The 20,408-nt window shown below is 66.6% G+C and overlaps 2 protein-coding genes across 2 annotated transcripts; both read left to right on the top strand.

Moving 5' to 3' along the window:
* Positions 1-582: 582 nt before the first annotated feature.
* On the top strand, positions 583-9,770 carry ABCB8 (ATP binding cassette subfamily B member 8). Its single transcript, XM_069859107.1, has 16 exons — positions 583-663; positions 982-1,288; positions 1,781-1,936; positions 2,300-2,394; positions 2,776-2,881; positions 2,959-3,120; positions 3,970-4,055; positions 4,659-4,756; positions 4,855-4,960; positions 5,245-5,278; positions 5,879-6,015; positions 6,543-6,637; positions 7,172-7,305; positions 7,380-7,527; positions 8,614-8,864; positions 9,643-9,770. Exons 1-16 carry the CDS (start codon positions 602-604, stop codon positions 9,721-9,723), a joined length of 2,058 nt encoding a protein of 685 aa, XP_069715208.1. The 5' UTR covers positions 583-601; the 3' UTR covers positions 9,724-9,770.
* Positions 9,771-11,239: 1,469 nt separating this feature from the next.
* On the top strand, positions 11,240-20,332 carry ASIC3 (acid sensing ion channel subunit 3). Its single transcript, XM_069859995.1, is given in 11 exon segments — positions 11,240-11,260; positions 11,262-11,795; positions 14,779-14,929; positions 15,212-15,339; positions 16,290-16,440; positions 16,507-16,563; positions 17,952-18,105; positions 18,836-18,927; positions 19,532-19,611; positions 19,692-19,748; positions 20,282-20,332. Coding segments are annotated over 11 exon segments (1,476 nt in total).
* The last annotated feature ends 76 nt before the right edge of the window (positions 20,333-20,408 follow it).

The raw sequence follows: 20,408 nt of genomic DNA, 5'->3' as shown, positions 1-20,408 counted from the left end.
CCCCCCCCCCACGGTGTCCCCCCATCTCTATCCCCCCCCGCCCCGGTCCCCGTTCCCTCGTTCCCTCCCCCCCGGTGTCCCCCCATCTCTCCCCCCCACGATGTCCCCCCATCTCTCTCCCCTCGGTGTCCCCCCATCTCTATCCCCCCCTGCCCCGGTCCCCGTTCCCTCCCCCCCAGTGTCCCCCCATCTCTATCCCCCCCGGTGTCCCCCCATCTCTATCCCCCCCGGTGTCCCCCCATCTCTATCCCCCCCGGTGTCCCCCCATCTCTATCCCCCCCTGCCCCGGTCCCCGTTCCCTCGTTCCCTCCCCCCCCGGTGTCCCCCCGCCTCTCTATCCCCCCGCCCCGGGCCGGTCCCCGTTCCCGTCCCCGCCCCGCCGTGTCCGGTCCCGCCCCCCTCCGCCTCCGGTTCTCGTTCCCGCCTCCCGGGTCCGGATCCTCCCCCGGTGACCCCCGGTGCCCCCTCGTTCCCATTCCCCCGCCCCGTGCCCGGTGCCCCCCCGTTCCCTGTCCCCCCATTCCCGGTGCCCCCCGTTCCCTGTCCCCCCGTTCCCGGTGCCCCCCGTTCCCTGTCCCCCCCGTTCCCGTTGCCCCCCCCGATGCTGCTGCGGGCGGTCGCAGCCCGGCTGCCCCCGGTGCCCCCCGCCCTCAGAGCCCCCAGGTACGGGGTGGGGTGGGGGGTCGGTGGGGGGGCACTGGGGGTGCAGGGGTTTTGGGGGGGCTCCTTGGGGGGTTGTGGGGGGTTTCGGGGGGGTTGGGGTCCGGGGGGGGGGTTGTGGGGGCGCTGCTGGGGAGGGTTGGGTTCCTTGGGGGGGGTCTTTATGGAGGTTTGGGGAGGTTGGGGGGTGCAGAGGGGTTGGGGTCCTTGTGGGGTGTCCTGGAGCATCCCCCCCTAATCCAGGACCCCCAGAATCCAGGATTAGGGACACGGGGGTTGCCGGGGGGGCTCCAGCCGCATCCCACGACCCCCTCTTTCCAGTTTCAGGTATGGGGGGGCCCGCCTGCACGCCCCCCCCGCACCCCCCAGCCCCGCGCCCCGTGCCCCCCGACTCCTGCTGGTGGCCGGATCCGGCTGCGCCGCCCTGGGCTTGCTGGGGGCCACCAGCTTCTTGGGGACCCCTGGCTTCTTGGGGACCCCCGTCTTCTCGGGGACCCTCGGCTTCTTGGGGACCCCCGCGCGCTGTGAGGAGGCGGCGCCCCCCCCCCGGCCGGACCCCCCCTTCGACTGGGGGGCCTTCTGGGCTCTGCTGCGCCCGCAGCTGCTGGCCCTCTCGGCCGCCGTCGTGGTGAGTAGGGGGGACCCCGGGACCCCAAACCCCCACCCCGCGGCACCGCTCGGCCCCCCCAGCCTGCTCCTATGGGGCCAGCTGGTCAGTGCTGGCCTGTGGCTACCTCGCTGGCTACCTACAGCAGGTCTGGTGGCCGGCCCCGTGGTGGCTCGCTGGAGCGGCACGTGGGCACCTGCAGCCCCTCCAGCCCCCCGACCCACAGTCCCATCCTATGGTGCCGCTCGGCAGTCACACCCTGGTCCTACTAGCCCACCTGGCCAATGTGGTGGCCCACGGCTACCTTGGTGGCCACTGGCTGGAGGTCTCGGTTGCCGGAGCCGTGGGTGGGTGGGCAGCCGTGGACCTTCCATCCCCACCACCCCGTGGTGCTGAGCTCTCCAACCTCCCCATCCTGGTCCTACTAGCCCACCTGGTCCCCGTGGTGGCCCATGACCGCCTTGGTGGCCGCGGTGGCCGGTGGTGGCCATGCCACTGACTGTGTCCCCGCAGCTGGCGCTGGGCGCTGCCCTGCTCAACGTGCGCATCCCGGTGCTCCTGGGGCAGCTGGTGGACGTGGTTGCCCAGTGCGCCCGTGGGCCACTGACCGGCTACCTGCGAGCCGTGCGGCGCCCAGCCCTGCGCCTGCTGGCCACCTACTGCCTGCAGGTGGGGAGGGGGCTCCGTCTTGGGGGGGCCCTAGGGCCACTTTGGGGCTCTGGGGTGGGTCTGGGGTCCCTAGGGGTCAATTTGGGGATCCTGGGGAGGAGCGAGGTGGTCTCAAAGTGAGTTTGAGGGTCCCTAGGGCTGGGTCTGGGGTCCCTAGGGGTGGATTTGGGGGTCCTGGGGTGAGTCTGGAGTCCCCAGGGGTGGATCTGGGGGTCCTGGGGTGGGTCTGGGGTCCCCAGGGGTGGATCTGGGGGTCCTGGGGTGGGTTTGGGGTCCCCAGGGGTGGATCTGGGGGTCCTGGGGTGGGTCTGGGGTCCCCAGGGGTGGATCTGGGGGTCCTGAGGTGTCTCGGGGTCCCCGCAGGCGCTGCTGACGCTGGGACACGTGTGGCTGCTGTCGCGGGTGGGCGAGCGCCTGGCGGGGACCCTGAGGAGGGACCTGCTGGTGGCTCTGCTGCGGTGAGTGACCCACTGACCCACAGCCCCACGGCCCCACTGACCCACAGCCCCACTGACCCACAGCCCAGACCCACACTGACCCACGGCCGCACTGACCCACAGCCCAGACCCACACTGACCCACGGCCCCACTGACCCACAGCGACCCACTGACCCACAGCGACCCACACCAAACCCCAGGGACCCCCCCAACACAGACCCCCAACCAGACCGCCATGTCACCCCACAGCCCAGCCCCCCCACCCCATTAAACCCCCTCAGACACAACATGGTGTTCTTCGATGCCCACCACATGGGGTGGTTGGTGACCCCCAGCCCCCCTGAGCCCCCAGCCCCCCAACCCAGCCCCCCTGAGCCCCGCAGCCCCCGTTTCTCCCCCCAGGCAGGACATCTCGTTCTTCGACGTGCGCCGCACGGGGCAGCTGGTGTCCCACCTGAGCACAGACGTGCAGGAGCTCAAGTCGTGCTTCAAGCTGGCCGTGTCGCAGGTGGGGGCTCGGCCGGGCGCCCCTGGTGCCCCCCGCGGCCCCGTCCCACGCCGTGTCCCCTCCCTTGTCCCCCCCAGGGCCTGCGCAGCGGCGCGCAGGCGGCCGGATGCTTCCTCTCGCTCTACCTGGTGTCGCCCAAGCTGACGGCGCTGCTGCTCCTCGCCCTGCCCGCCCTGGTGGGCGCCGGGACCCTCATCGGCGCCAGCCTCCGGCGCCTCTCCCGGCGCGCGCAGGAGCAGGTACCCGCGGGGACCTGGGGGACGGGGAGTGTAGAGCCCTGGGACCATGGGACCTTGGAATCGTAGAGCTGTGGGACCTTGGGGCTGTGGAATCATAGAACCCTGGGACCTTGGAGCTATGGAACCTTGGGACCGTGGAATTGTAGAGTCGTGGAACCTTGGGGCCATGGAATCGTAGAACCCTAGGACCTTGGGATCGTGGAATTGTAGAGTCCTGGAACCTTGGGATCATGGAATTGTAGAGTTATGGGACCTTGGAGCCATGGAATTGTGGGACCATGGGACCTTGAAGCCATGGGACCATGGAATTGTAGAGTCATGGAAACTTGGAACCATGGAATTGTGGAATTATGGGACCATTGAATCAAGGAACCTTGGAATCATAGAATCAGGGAACCTTGGAACCGTGGAACCATGGGACCTTGGAGCCATGGGACCATGAAAACTTGGAACCATCAAACCATGAACCTTGGAATCACAGATTCATAGAACTCTGATGCCCCATCCCTGGAGCTGTTCATGGCCAGGCTGGATAAGGCTTTGAGCCCCCGATGCAGTGGGAGGTGTCGCTGCTCATGTGGGTGGAACTGGATGGGCTTGGAGGCCTCTTCCAACCCAAACCATTCCATGATTCTGTGGAATCATTGAGCCATCAAGGTTGGAAAAGCCCTCTCGGCTCATCCAGTCCAACATCAGCCCAGCTCCAGTCACGCTCCAGCCCCTCAAGGTCCTTCTGGGAGCGAGGGGCCCAAACCGCAGGATTGGAGCTGCGGCCTCACCACGGGGACCCGGGGCTGGTCGGAGCCGGGGTGCTGGTGGCCCCCGCGCTGCCCGTCCCTGTCCCCGCAGCTCGCCAAGGCCACCGGCGTGGCCGACGAGGCCCTCGGCAACGTCCGCACCGTGCGCGCCTTCGCCATGGAGGAGCAGCAGGCGGGGTAGGGGGGGGGACCGGGGGGACCACCCCATGGTGGGTGAGGGGATGGGATGGGGGTCTCAGCCCATGGTGGGTGGTGGGACAGGGGTCTCACCCCATGGGGGGTGAGGGGATGGGATGGGATTGGATGGGGGTCTCAGCCTATGGTGGGATGAGGGGGTCTCTCCCCATGGTGGGTGGTGGGATGGGATGGGATGGGATGGGATGGGATGGGATGGGATGGGATGGGGGTCTCAGCCCATGGTGGGTGGTGGGATGGGGGTCTCTCCCCCTGGAGGGGGTGGTGGGACAAGGGTCTCACCCCATGGTGGGATGGGGGATCTCACTCCGTGGTGGAGCAGGGTGGGGGTCTCACCTCATGGTGGAACAGGGGGGTTCTGTCTCCTGCTGGGTGATAGGATGGGGGTCTCACCCCATGGTGGGATGGGGGGGGTCTCACCTAATGATGGGTGGTGGGACGGGGGTCTCAGCCTATTGTGGGATGAAAGGGTCTCTCCCCATGGTGGCTGATGGGACAGGGTCTCACCCCATGGTGGCTGATGGGACTGGGGTCTCTCCTCAGGGCGGGTTGTGGGGTGGGGTCTGACGGGGGCTCTCTCCGCAGGCTCTACGGAGCCGAGCTGGAGCGCGCCGGCTGCCTGAGCGAGCGCCTGGGCCTCGGCATCGCCGTCTTCCAGGGCCTCTCCAACTTGGCGCTCAACGGTCAGCGGGCACCGTGGGGCGGGAGGGGCCGTGGGGCAGGGACCCCGGTGCCACCGTGGGGCAGGGTCCCCGGTGCCAGCGCCGCCCGCGCCCCACAGGGATCGTTCTGGGCACCATCCTGGCGGGCGGCTCCCTGATGGCCAGTGACGAGCTCTCGCCTGGAGACCTCATGTCCTTCCTGGTGGCCGCGCAGACCGTGCAGAGGTCAGGGCACCCCCGGCACCTTCCCAGCACCTCTGGTGGCCCCAGCACCTTCCCAGCATCTCAGCACCTCCCTGGCACCTTCCTGGCACCCCCAGCACCTTCTTGGCACCCCTGGCACCCCCAGCACCTTCCCAAGACCCCCAGCACCTTCCTGGCACCCTCGGCACCTTCCTGGCACCCCCAGCCCCTTCCCGGCACCTTCTCTGAACCCCCTTGCACCCCCCCGGTGCCCCCAGCCCCTTGCTGCGCCCCCAGCGCTGAGCTCGGTGTCTGTGGCCCCGCAGGTCCCTGGCCAACATCTCCATCCTGATGGGGCAGGTACGTGGGGTCGGGGGCGCAGGGGTTTGGGGGTTCAGGGGGTCCAGGGGGGCTCCTGCTGCTCCCAAGTTGGGCAGAGGAGTCAGGGGGGCATGGGGGGTTGGGAGTTGAGGGATTCAGGGGTTCCAGCATTTGGGGATTTAGGGGGGGTCGGGGGAGTATCAAGGGTCTTGGGGCTTGCGGGTCCTGGGGTTTGAAGGTCTTGGAGATCGGGTCGGGGGTGTCAGGGGTCTTGGGGGTCAGGGGGTCCCGGGGTTTGAGGGTCTGGGTGGGTGAGGGGCTGGGGGGTCTCAGCGAGGTCGAGGGGGTCGGGGGTCTCAGGGAGGTCAGGGGGCTCAGGGAGGTCGGGGGGCTCAGGGACTGGGGGTTGTTGGGGAGGTTGGGAGGCTCAGAGGTTGGGGGTCTCAGGGATTAGGGGGTCTCAGGGAGTTCAGGGGGCTCAGAGGTTGGGGGTCTCAGGGATTGGGGGGTCTTGGGGAGGTCGGGGGTGTCAGAGCTGGGGGGTCCTGGGGGTCTCGGGGTCAGGGGTATCAGAGTTGGGGGGTCTCGGGGTCGGGATGTCCTGGGGGTCGGGGGTCCCGTCCTCCCTCGGTGCCGCAGGTGGTGCGCGGCCTGGGTGCCGGCGCCCGCGTGCTGGAGCTGCTGGCGATGGAATCGGGCGAGGGGCTGCGCGGCGCCCACCGCATCCCGGCACATGCCCTGCGCGGGCACATCGACTTCCACCGCGTCTCCTTCAGGTGGGACCCGGACCCCTCCCCAGCCACCCCCGGGACCCCCACCCCCTCCATCCCTAAGAACCCCAGACCCCCTCCCCATCCATCCCCGGGAGCCCCAGACCCTGACCCTAACCCCCCCAGGGACCCCTCCCCATCCATCCCTGGGACCCCCAGACTCCCACCTCCTCCATCCCTGAGATCCCCAGACCCCGACCCCCTCTTTTGGGACCCCTGGGACCCCCCACCCCAATCTCTCCCCAGGACCCCCACCTGATCTTTCCCTGGGACCCTTCTCCTCTCTTCAAAACCCCACCCCCTCTTTTGGGACCCCCCCAGTCCCTCTTTGAGACCCCCAGACCCCATTTTGGAATCCACATTCCCCACACTTTGGGACCCCCAGCCCTCTCATTTGGACACCCCCCCTGCTTTTGGACCCTCAACCTCCCCATTTGGACCCCCAGCCTCCCTTTTGAGGAACCCCACCACCCTAGGACCCCCACCCTGACCGCTGCTGGGGTCTGGGGTCTCCCCTGATGCCCCCCCCTCAGTTACCCCTCGCGTCCTGGTGTCACCGTCCTGCGGGATTTCTCGCTCTCGCTGCCCCCCTGCCAAACCGTGGCCATCGTGGGACCCTCGGGAGGAGGTACCGGCACAGACCCCCCGCCCCGGGGAGCCCCTCCCCTCCTGTGGGACCCCCAAACCCCCTTTGAGACCCTCACCCCCTCTCTGAGACCCGCTTCCCCTCTTTGCTACCCCCCGCCCCCAGTTTTGGGACCCCATTCCACTCTTTGAGACCCCCTACCCCTCTTTGGCACCCCCAAACCTCATTTTGGGACCCTCAACCCCCTCTTTGGCACCCTAACCTACCCTTTGGATCCCCACCAACTTTCGGGACCCTCACTCCTGGCTCATTGGGACCACCAGCCCCCTTTTGTGACCCCGTTCCCCTCTTTGAGACCCCCTACCCCCTCTGCGGGACCCCCAGCCCCCCTTTTGTGACCCCCTTCCCTTCTTTGAGACCCCCAACCCCCTCTGTGGGACCCCCAACCCCCTTTTGGGGCCCCCTACCCCTCTTTGAGACCCCCAGCCCCACTTTTGGGACCCCCCCTCCCCCCTTTGGGGCCCCCCCCCCGTGCCCCCTGTCCGTGGGTCTCCGTGGGGCTGAGGTTGTACTCAGGGAAGTCGACGGTGGCGGCGCTGCTGGAGCGATTCTACGAGCCCACGCGGGGCACGATCTCGCTGGACGGGCACGACCTGAGCTCCCTCGACCCATCCTGGCTACGTGGGGACGTCATCGGCTTCATCAGCCAGGTCGGGGGGCTGCCGGGGGGCACCGGGGGGCTCCGGGGGGCTGCGGTGGGACACAGGCCACGGTGCCGCCGCAGGAACCGGTGCTGTTCGGCACGTCCATCCTGGAGAACATCCGCTGTGGGAAGCCCACGGCCACCGACGCCGAGGTGGTGGCCGCCGCCAAGCTCGCCAACGCCGACGGCTTCATCCGCAGCTTCCCCGACGGCTACGGCACCATCGTGGGTACGGGAACCGGCACCGGGAACCGCGGGGAGGGCGCGGATGGGTGGTGGTGATCCTGGGGGATCCTGTGGGAAAGACGGGGTTGGGTGCTGGTTCTCCTGGTGGATCCATGGGAAGGACATGGTGGAAGGACGTGGTAGATCCCATGGGAAGGACATGGTTGGGAACTGGTGTTCCTGGTGGATTTATGGGAAGGACATGGTGGAAGGACGTGGTGGATCCCATGGGATGTCGTGGTTGGGCTCTGGTTCTGGTGGATCCCTGGGATGTCGCGGTTGGTCTCTGGTCCCGCTGGATCCCTGGGATGTCGTGGTTGGGCTCTGGCTCTGGTGCATCCATGGGATGTTGTGGTTGGGCTCTGGTTCTGGTGGGTCCCTGGGATGTCGCGGTTGGTCTCTGGTTCCGGTGGATCCCTGGGATGTCGTGGTTGGGCTCTGTTTCCGGTGGATCCCTGGGATGTCGCGTTTGGTCTCTGGTTCCGGTGGGTCCCTGGGATGTCGCGGTTGGGCTCTGGCTCTGGTTGATCCCTGGGATGTCGTGGTTGGGCTCTGTTTCCGGTGGATCCCTGGGATGTCGCGTTTGGTCTCTGGTTCCGGTGGGTCCCTGGGATGTCGTGGTTGGTCTCTGGTTCCGGTGGATCCCTGGGATGTCGCAGTTGGGCTCTGGCTCTGGTTGATCCCTGGGATGTCACGGTTGGGCTCTGGTTCTGGTTGATCCCTGGGATGTCGCGGTTGGGCTCTGGTTCTGGTGGATCCCTGGGATGTCGCGGTTGGTCTCTGGTTCCGGTGGGTCCCTGGGATGTCGCGGTTGGTCTCTGGTTCCGGTGGGTCCCTGGGATGTCGCGGTTGGTCTCTGGTTCCGGTGGGTCCCTGGGATGTCGCGGTTGGGCTCTGGTTCCGGTGGGTCCCTGGGATGTCGCGGTTGGTCTCTGGTCCCGGTGGATCCCTGGGATGTCGCGGTTGGTCTCTGGTTCCGGTGGATCCCTGGGATGTCGTGGTTGGTCTCTGGTTCCGGTGGGTCCCTGGGATGTCGCGGTTGGGCGCTGCCGTCCCTGGTGCCCCGGTGCCACGTGCCCGGTGCCGGCAGGCGAGCGCGGCGCGGCGCTCTCAGGGGGGCAGAAGCAGCGCGTCGCCATCGCCCGCGCGCTGCTCAAGGACCCGGCCGTGCTCATCCTGGACGAGGCCACCAGCGCGCTGGACACGCAGGCCGAGCAGGTGGTGCAGGAGGCGCTGGACCGCGCCGCCGCCGGACGCACCGTGCTGCTCATCGCCCACCGGCTCAGCTCCGTCCGGCACGCCGACCTCATCGTGGTGCTGGCGCAGGGGCGCGTGGCCGAGGTGGGGATGGGCCTCACCGCCCCACCAGCCCCCCGTGTCCTCTCCGTCCCCTCCATCCTCACCGGTCTCCCCGTCTCCTCCATCCCCTCCAGCCCCACCAGTCCCACCACCCCACGTTCCTCTCCGTCTCCTCTATCTTCTCCATCCCTACCAGCCCCTCCATCCTCACCACCCCACGTTCCCTTCTGTCGCCTCTGTCCCCGTCATCCCCCCATACTCTCCATCCCCTTTGTCCCCTCCATGTTCTCCATCCCCTCTATCCCCCCCGCCCCGCTCTCCATCCCCCCCGTCCCCCCATACTCTCCGTCCCCTTTATCCCCCCCACACTCTCCATCCCCTCCATCTCCCCCGTCCCCCCATATTCTCTGTCCCCACCGCCCCCCCACGCTCTCCATCCTCCCCATCCCTTCCACCCCCTCTGTCCCTCCATCCCCTTTGTCCCCCCATACTCTCCATCCCCTCTCTCCCCCATCACCTCCATCCCACATTCCCCTCCATCCCCCCAACACTCTCCATCCCCTTTGTCCCCATAATGCTCTCCATCCCCCCCGTCCCCCCCATACTCTCCATCCCCTCCACACCCCCTCCCCCCCATACTCTCCATCCCCTTTATCCCCCCCACACTCTCCATCCCCTCCATCTCCCCCCGTCCCCCCATGCTCTCCATCCCCCACTGTCCCCCCCCATCCCCACTGTCCCCCCCATCCCCTCCCTCCCCTCTCCCCTCCACCCCCTGCCCCCCGACGCTGTCCCCCACAGCTGTCCGTCTGTCCGGCAGGCGGGGACGCACGCGGAGCTGCTGCGTCGCGGGGGCCTCTACGCGGAGCTCGTCCGACGCCAGAGCCTGGACCCCAGCTGAGGGGGGGGGCCCCGGCGGCACCCCAATAAACCTGGCGTCCGTCTGTCCCTCTGTCACCTCCAGGGGTTCAGTCTGTCACTTCGGGGTCCTGGGTGTCTCCTCTGTCACCTTGAGCGACCCGGGTGTCCCTGTGTCACTTTAGGGGGGTCCCTGTGTGTCCCTTGCCATGGGGGTCCCCGTGTGTCCCTTGTGCCACTTGGGGGGGGCCCGTGGGTCCCTCTGTCACCTCGGGGGGGGGGTGTCTGTGTGTCTCTGTGTCACTTTGGGGGTCCCTGTGTTACCTTGGGGGGGGTCTCTGTGTATCCCTGTGTCACCGCGGGGATCCCCATGTCACCCCCTGGGATGGGGTGGGGGGAGGGGCTGGAGGATGCTCCTGTGTCCCTCCTGGGACCATTTTGTCCCTGTATCCCTCGGATGGGGAGGTCCCTGTTATGGGAGGGGTCCCCGTGTTCCCGGGGGGGGGGTCCCCATGTCCCTGGATGGGGGTCCCTGTGATGGGGGTGGGGGTCCCTGTGTCCCTCAGATGGGGAGGTCCCTGTTATGGGGGGGGTCCCCATGTCCCTGGGATGGGGGTCTGTGGATGGGGGGGTCCCTGCGATGGGGGTGTCCGCATGTCCCTGCGATAGGGGGGTCCTTGCGATAGGGGGGTCCCTGCGATGGGGGGGTCCCCGTGTCCCTAGGATGGGGGTCCCTGGGATGGGGGTGTCCCGGTGTCTCTGGTTGGGGGTCCCTACGATGAATGGGGGGGTCCCTGGATGGGGATGTCCGTGTGTCCGGGGGTCCCTCCCCTCGGGGGGCGGTGCCGGGGGGGGGCGGTGCCGGCGCTGCGATCCGGATCGGGTGTGCGGGGAGCATCCCCTGAACCCCCCTCATCCCCTGCACCCCCCTTATCCCCTTCACCCCTTTCATCCCCCTCACACCCCCCTCACCCCCCGCTCCCCCCCCCCGCCTCCATCCCCGCTGCTCCATCCCCCCCTTCTGCTGCTTCTCCTGCTTCTGCTTCCCCTACCCAGACCCATCGCCCCCCCTTTCTCTCCATCCCTCCCATCGAGCTCCCCATCTCCCTTCTCCATCCATCTCCCCCTTTGCCCCCATCTCTCCTCCATCTCCCCTCATTGTCCTGATCTCCCCATCTCCCCTTCTCTCCCCATCTCCCTCATCTCCCCCATCTACCCGCTCCCCCCATCTCCCCCATCCCCTCTTCTCCCCCCTTCTCCCCTCATCTCCCCCATCTCTGCATCTTCCCCATCTCCCCCTATTTCCCCCACATCTCCAAATCTCCCTCCATCTCCCCATCTCCCTGCTCTGCCCCTTCTCCCCCCATTTCCCCCTCATATCCCCCTCTCCCTGCTCTCCCCCATCTCCCCTCTCCCTGCTCCCCCTTCTCCCCATCTCCCTCCTCTCCCCCATCTCCCTGCTCTCCCCCATCTCCCCATCTCTCCCCCTCTCCCCTCTCCCCCCGCGATGTGCCGTGGTGGCGAGGCGCGCGGCGGCTGAGGGCGTCGAGGGCTCGAGGATGCGTCGCGGGTCGGGGGGCGTCGCGGGGGGGCGCGGGGCCGTGCAGCCTGCGAGCCTTCGCCCACAGCTCCTCGCTGCACGGCATCAGCCACGTCTTCGCCTACGGGGCGGCCTCGCTGCGGCGCGGGCTCTGGGGAGCCTTCTTCTTGGGGTCCCTGGGGCTGCTGCTGCTGGTCTGCGCCGAGCGCGTCGCCTACTTCCTCACCTACCCCCACGTCACCAAGCTGGACGAGGTGGCCGCCCACAACCTCACCTTCCCGGCCATCACCATCTGCAACCTCAACGAGTTCCGCTTCTCCAAGATCACCCGCAACGACCTGTACCACGTCGGGGAGCTGCTGGCGCTGCTCAACGACCGCCAGGAGATCAGCAACCCGCAGCTGGCCGAGCCGCACGTCCTGGCCGCCCTGCGCGACAAAGCCAACTTCAAGAACTTCAAGGCCAAGCCCTTCAGCATGGCCGAGTTCTACAACCGCACCGGACACGACCTGGCCGACATGCTGCTGCAGTGCTCCTTCCGCGGCGCCGGCTGCTCCGCACGGAACTTCACCGTGGTGAGTGCCGACCCGCACCGCGCCCCTGGTGGGATGGGAGGAGGGATGGAGCCCTGGGTGCTGCGACAGCAGCACCCAGGGCTCCATCCCTCCTCCCATCCCACCGGGGTTGGGTACCAGTGTCCCTCCTCCCGTCCCACCGGTGCTGCTCAGGCACCCACGGGCGCATCCGTGCATTCGCGTTTGTGGGTGACACTGAGCTGGGTGGGAGCTGGATCTGCTGGAGGGTCGGGAGGCTCCAAAGGGATCTGAACAGGCTGGATCCATGGGCTGAGACCAACAGGATGAGGGTGAACGAGGCCAAACGGCGGGTCCTGCCCTTGGGGCTCAACAACCCTGAGCAGCTCCAGCCTAGGAGAAGGCTGGCTGGAAAGGGCCTGGAGGAGAAGGACCTGGGGGGGTTGGTTGAACAGGAGCCAGCAGGGGCCCAGGGGGCCAAGAAGGCCAAGGGCATCTTGGCTTGGAGCAGAGCCGGCGTGGCCAGCAGGGCCAGGGAGGTTCTTCTCCCTCTGGTGAGACCGCTCCTCAAATCCTGGGGTCAGTTCTGGGCCCCTCACCACAAGAAGGATGTTGAGGCTCTGGAGCGAGTCCAGAGAAGAGCAACGGAGCTGGGGAGGGGGCTGGAGAACAAGAGGAGCGGCTGAGAGAGCTGGAGGGGTTCAGCCTGGAGAAGAGGAGGCTGAGGGGAGACCTCATTGCTCTCTGCAACTCCCTGAGAGGAGGTTGTGGAGAGGAGGGAGCTGGGCTCTTCTCCCAAGGGACAGGGGACAGGACGAGAGGGAATGGCCTCAAGCTCCACCAGGGGAGGGTCAGGATGGACATTAGGAAAAATTTTTCATGGAAAGGGTCATTGGGCACTGGAACAGGGAGGGGATTGAGTCCCCTTCCCTGGAGGGGTTAAAGGGACGGGTGGACGAGGTGCTGAAGGACGTGATTTAGTGACTGATGAGAATGGTTGGACTCGATGATCCAGCGGGTCTCTTCGAACCTGGTGATTCTGTGATTCTATGATTCTATGATTCATTTCCCGATCCCACCAGGGTTGGGCTCTGGTGTCCCGTCTCCTGTCCCACCCGTGCTGCCGCAGCACCCGTGCATCCAGCAGGGTCTCAGGCAGGTTGGGGACTGGACAGCATTGTTGTGGCTTGGCCGCGCTGCCACCCACGGCTCTCGGCATGCAGCATTCGTCGCCCTTGGAAGCTCGGCCGGGATCGTTCCCTTCGGCAGCTCCAGGGTCCTGGGATGGGCAGGATCTAGGGTGGCACGTGCGGTGCTGGCTTGTGGCACCCTGGATGCCGGCGCCTCTGCAGGGCGTGTGGCTGTGCCGCTGGCATCCCAGTGAGCCGATGGCATCCTGGGGCACTGCCAGCATCTGGCTGTGCCGCTGGCATCCCAGTGCGCCGCTGGCATCTCCATGTGCCATCCCTGTCTGCCGACAGCATCCCGGCGTGCCATTGGTATCCCAGTGTGCCCAGCTGTGCCACGCCGCCCGCCACGGTCCCCAAAGAGCAGCTGGAAAGTTTGGTGTGAGCACGTGGTGCTGGCGAGGTCCCGGCTCAGCCTCCAGCTGCAACTTTTCCATTTAAGATCTGGGGTCAGTGCTGGGCCCCTCCCCACAAGAAGGATGTTGAGGCTCTGGAGCGAGTCCAGAGAAGAGCAACGGAGCTGGGGAAGGGGCTGGAGAACAAGGGTTAGGAGGAGCGGCTGAGGGACCTGGGGTGGTTCCACCTGGAGAAGAGGAGGCTGAGGGGAGACCTCATTGCTCTCTGCAACTCCCTGAGAGGAGGTTGTGGTGAGGAGGGAGCTGAGCTGGGCTCTTCTCCCAAGGGACAGGGGACAGGACGAGAGGGAATGGCCTCAAGCTCCACCAGGGGAGGGTCAGGCTGGACAGCAGGATGGAATCTTTCCTGGAAAGGGTGATTAGTCCCTGTCGGAGGCTGCCCAGGGAGGGGATTGAGTCCCCTTCCCTGGAGGGGTTTAAGGGGCAGGTGGACGAGGTGCTGAGGGACATGGGTCAGTGATCGATGGGGATGGTTGGACTCGATGATCCGGTGGGTCTTTTCCAAACTCCTGATTCTGTGACTCTGTGACATGGGATGCTGGGACAGGGGACGCTGAGGGACAGGGCAGGGGGTCCCTGGGGTGCAGGGCCCCCATGATGGATCCCCCCCCATCCCAGCCCCCAGCACATCCCGGGGCCGGTCACCGTTGCCATGGCAGCCACCCCCCCTTCCTCCTTGGGCAGCGCGTTGCCATGGCGACGGCTCCCCTTTTTGGGAGCAGTCCCGTTGCCATAGCAACGCCCCCATCCATGGGGAAGGGGGAGGGGCACAGAAAACTGGGGGGAGGGGCGGCACCCCATGGGGTGGGACACCCCATGGGGCATGGGGGGGGTCTGGGTCCACTGGGGACACTGGGGGCTCTGGGGGTCCCCTGGGTGTATTGGGATCCTGGATGCTTTGGGGTGCTGTGGTCCCTGGGTGCTCTGGGGTTCCTGGGGGTTCTGGGGTCCCAAGGGGCTCTGGGTGCATTGGGGTCCCCTGGGGTCTCTGGGGTCCCTGGGTGCATTGGGGTCCCCTGGGGTCTGGGGTCCCTTGGTGCATTAGGGTCTCTTGGGGTCCCTGAGGTCCCCTGGGTGCTTTGGGGTCCCCTGGGCACATTGGGGTGCTGAGGTCCCCGGGGGCTCTGGGTCCATTGGGGTCCCTGGGGTCCATGGGTGTATTGGGGTCCCCTGGGTGCATTTGGGGGTCCCTGGGTGCTGGGGGTGCGATTTGGGGGACCCTGGGTGCATTGAGGTTTCTGAGGGCTCTAGGTGCTTTGGGGACCCTGTGGGGCTCTGGGTACTTTGGGGACCCTGGGTGCATTGAGGTGCCTTGGGATCCTGGGTGCTTCGGGGTCCCTGGGTGCTGTGGGTGTGATGAGGGGGTCCCTGGGGACTCCTGTCCCTCAGCCCCTGAGCTGAGGGTCTCCCCGCACCCCCCAGATCTTCACGCGCCTGGGGAAGTGCTACACGTTCAACTCGGGGGGCCCGGGGCGCGAGGTGCTGACCACGCTGCAGGGCGGCGCGGGAAACGGGCTCGAGCTGATGCTCAACGTGCAGCAGGAGGAATATCTGCCCGTCTGGGGGGACACGGGTGAGTGGGGGGTGCTCCGGGGGGCTGGGGTCCAGGATGGGGGCTGGGGTCCTGCACCGGGGCTATTGGGACCCTGCACTGGGGCTGCTGGGATATTGCACTGGGGGTGGTGGGATCCTGACTGGGAGCTGAGGCTGCTGGGACCCTGCACTGGTGGTACTGGGATCTTGCACTGGGAACTGAGAGCGCTGGGACCCTGCACTGGGGCTACTGGGGTCCTGACTGGGTGCAGGGCACTGGGGGCACTGGGGTCACTGGTGCCACGGCTCTCCCGGGTGGCAGACGAGACGTCGTTCGAGGCGGGGGTGAAGGTGCAGATCCACAGCCAGGATGAGCCCCCGGCCATCGACCAGCTGGGCTTCGGCGTCGCGCCCGGCTTCCAGACCTTCGTCTCCTGCCAGCAGCAGCGCGTATCCCCGCACGGTGGCACCGCGGCACGGGCACCGGCACCGTGTCTCGGGCACCAGCATCACGGGTACCACATCTTGGGTACCGCATCCTGGGCACCGCGTCCTGGGCACAGCATCCCAGGTACCACATCCCAGGTACCACGTCCTGGGTGCCACAAGCCTCCCCATGGCTGGGATCGTGGTGTGTGGCAGCCCCCCTGGCACCGCGCGGCGGCACCGCAGGCGCTGTCACCGTCAGCCTCACACTGAACAGGCTGCGGGCAGGGGCGGCTTCCAGCTGGCACAGCCGGGCACCCAAATATAGGATCCCGGCGTGGGCTGGGGATATGGCAGCACCGCGGCACAGGGATGCTGGGGACACCGTGGCGCAGGGGTGCTGTGGCACGAGGATGCCGCAGCGTGGCGATGCCAGGGGTGCTGTGGTACAGGGGGGTTGTGGTGGGTGGATGCCGGGGACGCTGTGAAACAGGGATGCTGTGGTACAGGGATGCGGTGAAACAGGGATGCGGTGAAACTGGGATGCGGTGATGCTGTGGCACAGGGATGCCATGAAACAGGGATGCTGTGGTACAGGGATGCTGGGGATGCTGTGGTACAGGGATTCTGTGATACAGGGGTGCGGTGAAACTGGGATGCAGTGATGCTGTGGTACAGGGATGTGGTGAAACTGGGATGCGGTGATGCTGTGGTGCAGGGATGCCATGAAACAGGGATGCTGTGGTACAGGGACACTGGGGATGCTGTGGTACAGGGATGCGGTGAAACTGGGCTGCTGTGGCACAGGGATGATGAGGATGCTGAGATTTGGCGATGCGGGGATCCCGTGGCACTGGGATGCTGGTGCTGCTGTGGCACAGGGATGCTGAGGACGCCGAGATTCGGTGATGCGGGGGATCCCACGGGTGCCGTGGCGCGTGTGCCGGGGTGGCGTTTTCCTTAGCCGCGGGCAGCTGGTGTACCTGCCGCCGCCGTGGGGGGACTGCAAGGCCACCCCGATCGAGTCGGACTTCTTCGCCGACTACAGCCTCCCCGCGTGCCGCCTGGACTGCGAGACGCGGTACCTGGCCGAGAACTGCAACTGCCGCATGGTGCACATGCCAGGTGAGCAGCGCGGCCCCGCGCCCGCGGCAGCGCCGCAGCGGGCCTGGCACCGCCGCCCTCCCGCAGGCAACGCCAACGTCTGCACCCCCGAGCAGTACAAGGAGTGCGCCGACCCCGCGCTCGGTGCGTACCCACCGGGCACTGGGGACACTGGGAGCCGGCACTGGGAACGGGCAGTGGGGGCACTGGGGACACTGGGATCAGGCATTGGGATCGGGCACTGGGAGCAGTGGGGACAATGAGAACACTGAGATCAGGCACTGGGATCAGGCACTGGTATTGGGCACTGGGGGCACTGGGAGCACTGGGGACAATGAGAACACTGAGGTCGGGCACTGGGATCACGCACTGGGATCGGGCACTGGGGACACTGAGATCATGCACTGGGATTGGGCACTGGGAGCACTGGGATCAGGCATTGGGATCGGGCACTGGGAGCACTGAGGACAATGAGAACACTGAGGTCGGGCACTGGGATCAGGCACTGGGATTGGGCACTGGGGACACCAGAATCGGGCACTGGGAGCACTGGGGACACTGGGAACACTGAGATCAGGCACTGGGATTGGGCACTGGGGACACTGGAGTCACTGGAATTGGGCAGTGGGATTGGGCAGTGGGATTGGGCAGTGGGGGCACTGGGATCGGGCACTGGGAGCACTGGGGACACTGGGAACACTGAGATTGGGCACTGGGATTGAGCACTGGGTTCGGGCACCGGGGACACTGGGATCAGGCACTGGGGTCACTGGAATTGGGCACTGGGATTGGGCACTGGGATTGGGCAGTGGGGGTAGTGGGATCAGGGACTGGGAGCACTGGGGACGCTGGTATTGGGCACTGGGATTGGGCACTGGGAGCACTGGGGACACCGGGAACACTGAGATCGGGCAGTGGGATCAGGCACTGGGATCAGGCACTGGGGGCACTGGAATTGGGCAGTGGGATCGGGCAGTGGGGTTAGTGGGATCAGAGACTGGGGACGCTGGGATCGGGCACTGGGAGCACTGGGGACACTGGGAACACTGAGATCGGGCACTGGGATTGAGCACTGGGATCAGGCACTGGGATTGGGCACTGGGGACACTGGGGTCACTGGAATTGGGCAGTGGGATCGGGCACTGGGATTGGACAGTGGGGGTAGTGGGATCAGAGACTGGGGACGCTGGGATCGGGCACTGGGAGCACTGGGGACACTGGGAACACTGAGATCGGGCACTGGGATTGGGCAGTGGGGGCAGTGGGATCAGAGACTGGGGACGCTGGGATCGGGCACTGGGATCGGGCAGTGGGGGCACTGGGGACACTGGGATAGGGCACTTGCAGGCACTGGGGGGCACTGGGACCATGGGGGCACCGGACCCTGTACTGGGGGCACTGGGATGGGGCACTGGGGACACTGGGATCAGCCGTTGGGTTCGGTGCCGGCACCGCGTGTGCTGCCGGCGTCTCCCGGCACGGGTCCCACGCCGCGGCCGTGGCCGGTGCGGCCGGTGCCCGCCGCCCCCCAGATTTCCTGGTGCAGCGCGACAGCGAGTTCTGCGCGTGCCGCACGCCCTGCGCCACCGTGCGCTACGGCAAAGAGCTCTCGGTGGTGAAGATCCCCAGCAAGGCCTCGGCGCGGTACCTCGCCAGGAAATTCAACAAGAGCGAGCAGTACATCGCGTGAGCGCCAAGGCCCCGACGCGGGGCACGGGGTGTGGGGATGGGGAGAGACCAAGGGACCTGAACAGGCTGGATCCACAGGCTGAGACCAACGGGATGAGGTTCCACCAGGAACTTGGGGCACAAGAACCCTGGGCAGCTCCAGCCTAGGAGAAGGCTGGCTGGAAAGGGCCTGGAGGAGAAGGACCTGGGGGGGTTGGTTGAACAGGAGCCAGCAGGGGCCCAGGGGGCCAAGAAGGCCAAGGGCATCTTGGCTTGGAGCAGAGCCGGCGTGGCCAGCAGGGCCAGGGAGGTTCTTCTCCCTCTGGTGAGACCCAACCTCGAATCCTGGGGTCAGTTCTGGGCCCCTCCCCACAAGAAGGATGTTGAGGCTCTGGAGCGAGTCCAGAGAAGGGAATGAACCTGGGGAAGGGGCTGGAGAACAAGCCTGAGGGACCTGGAGTTGTTTAGCCTGGAGAAGAGAAGGCTGAGGGGAGACCTCATTGCTCTCTGCAACTCCCTGAGAGGAGGTTGTGGAGAGGAGGGAGCTGGGCTCTTCTCCCAAGGGCCAGGGGACAGGACGAGAGGGAATGGCCTCAAGCTCCACCAGGGGAGGGTCAGGATGGACAGCAGGATGAAATCTTTCCTGGAAAGGGTCACTGGGCACTGGGAACAGGCCAGGGCCCAGCGTGGTGGCTCCGTGTGGCCCCCAGCCAGGCCCTGGTGCCCCCAGCCCCCCGTGTCCCCCCAGGGACAACGTCCTGGTCCTCGACATCTTCTTCGAGGCGCTCAACTACGAGAGCATCGAGCAGAAGAAGGCGTACGAGGTGGCCGGGCTGCTGGGTCAGTCGGGGTCCTGGGGAGCTTGGGGGTTCACAGGGGATTTAGGGTTCCCGGGGAGGTTGGGGGTTCCTGGAGAGTTCAGGGGTCCTGGGGGACTTGGGGAGTTTAGGGGTTCCTGGGAGGTTTGGGGGCTCCTGGGGAGTTTGGGGGTTCCCAAGGGGTTTGGAGGTTCTTGAGGGGTTCAGGGGTTCTTGGGGTGTTTGGGGGTCCTGGGGGGTTTGGCAGTTCTTGGGGAGTTGAGGAGTTCCTGGGAGGTTTGGGGGTTCCTTGGGGGTTTGAGTGTTCACAGGGGATTTAGGGTTCCCGAGGGGTTTGGGGGTTCTTGGGGGATTTGGGCGTTCCCGGGGGGGGTTGGGGGTTCCTGGGGATTTTGGGGGTTCTGTGTGGGGACCTGGGAGTTTGGGGGTTCCTCGGGGGTGTGGAGTTCATGGGGTGTTTGGGGGTCCCAAGGGGTTTTGGAAGTGCTGGGGGGGACTCCTGAGGAGGTTGGGGGTCCCAGAGTAGTTTGGGGGTTCCTGGGGGGTCCCAAATGGGGGTCCCGGGGGGTTTGGGGGTGTTGGGGTCCGGGGGGGGGTTGCAGCCCCCCTGACGCACGGCGGCGCAGGCGATATCGGGGGGCAGATGGGGCTATTTGTGGGCGCCAGCCTCCTCACCGTCCTGGAGATCCTGGATTACCTGTGCGAGGTGAGGCCCCCCCCAGCCCCCCAAAACCCCCCGGGCCCCTACAGCCGGGGAGTCCTGATCTGCCCCCCAAAACCCCCCAGGTGTTCCGCGACAAACTGCTCAGTGCCTACCGCGACAGAAAGCGCCCACGCACGCCGGTACCCCAAAACCCTGCACCCCCAAAATCCCCCTTGCACGCTGGTACCCCAAAACCCCAAACCCTGAACCCCCAAATCCCCCTTGCATGCCAGTACCCCAAAATCCCCCCCACTACCCTGAAACCCTGCACCCCAAAATCCCCCCCGCATACCGGTACCCCAAAACCCTGCACCCCAAAATCCCCCCTGCACACCAGTACCCCAAAACTCTAAACCCTGCACCCCAAAATCCCCCCTGCACACCGGTACCCCAAAGCCCCAAACCCCTGCACCCCAACCACCCCCCACACACTAGAACCCCAAAACCCCAACCCTGCACCCCAAAATCTTGATCCAGCACCCCAAAACCCTGCACCCTAAACCCACCCCCACAGCCCAGTACCCGAAACCCCTGAGCCTGCACCCCAAAACCCACCCACCTGCAGCCCCAACAGCCCCCGGTGCCCCCAAATCCCCCCCCATATCCTGGTACCCCAACATCCTGCACCCCCAAACCCTGGTACCCCAAACCCCTCACCCCCTGTCCTCCCCAGGAGCACCCCGGCCCCCCCCACAGCCCCACGGCCCCCCCCACACCCAGGTAGGGACTGGGGGGACTGGGAGACGGGGGGGGGAACTGGCAGAGTCGGGGGGGGGGAACTGGGAGATTGGGGGGGAACT

Source organism: Phaenicophaeus curvirostris, chromosome 6 (assembly GCF_032191515.1).
Source record: "Phaenicophaeus curvirostris isolate KB17595 chromosome 6, BPBGC_Pcur_1.0, whole genome shotgun sequence".
Lineage (NCBI taxonomy): Eukaryota > Metazoa > Chordata > Aves > Cuculiformes > Cuculidae > Phaenicophaeus > Phaenicophaeus curvirostris.
The sequence above is the reverse complement of the archived record's forward strand: the minus strand, read 5'-3'. Positions and strand labels throughout refer to the sequence as shown.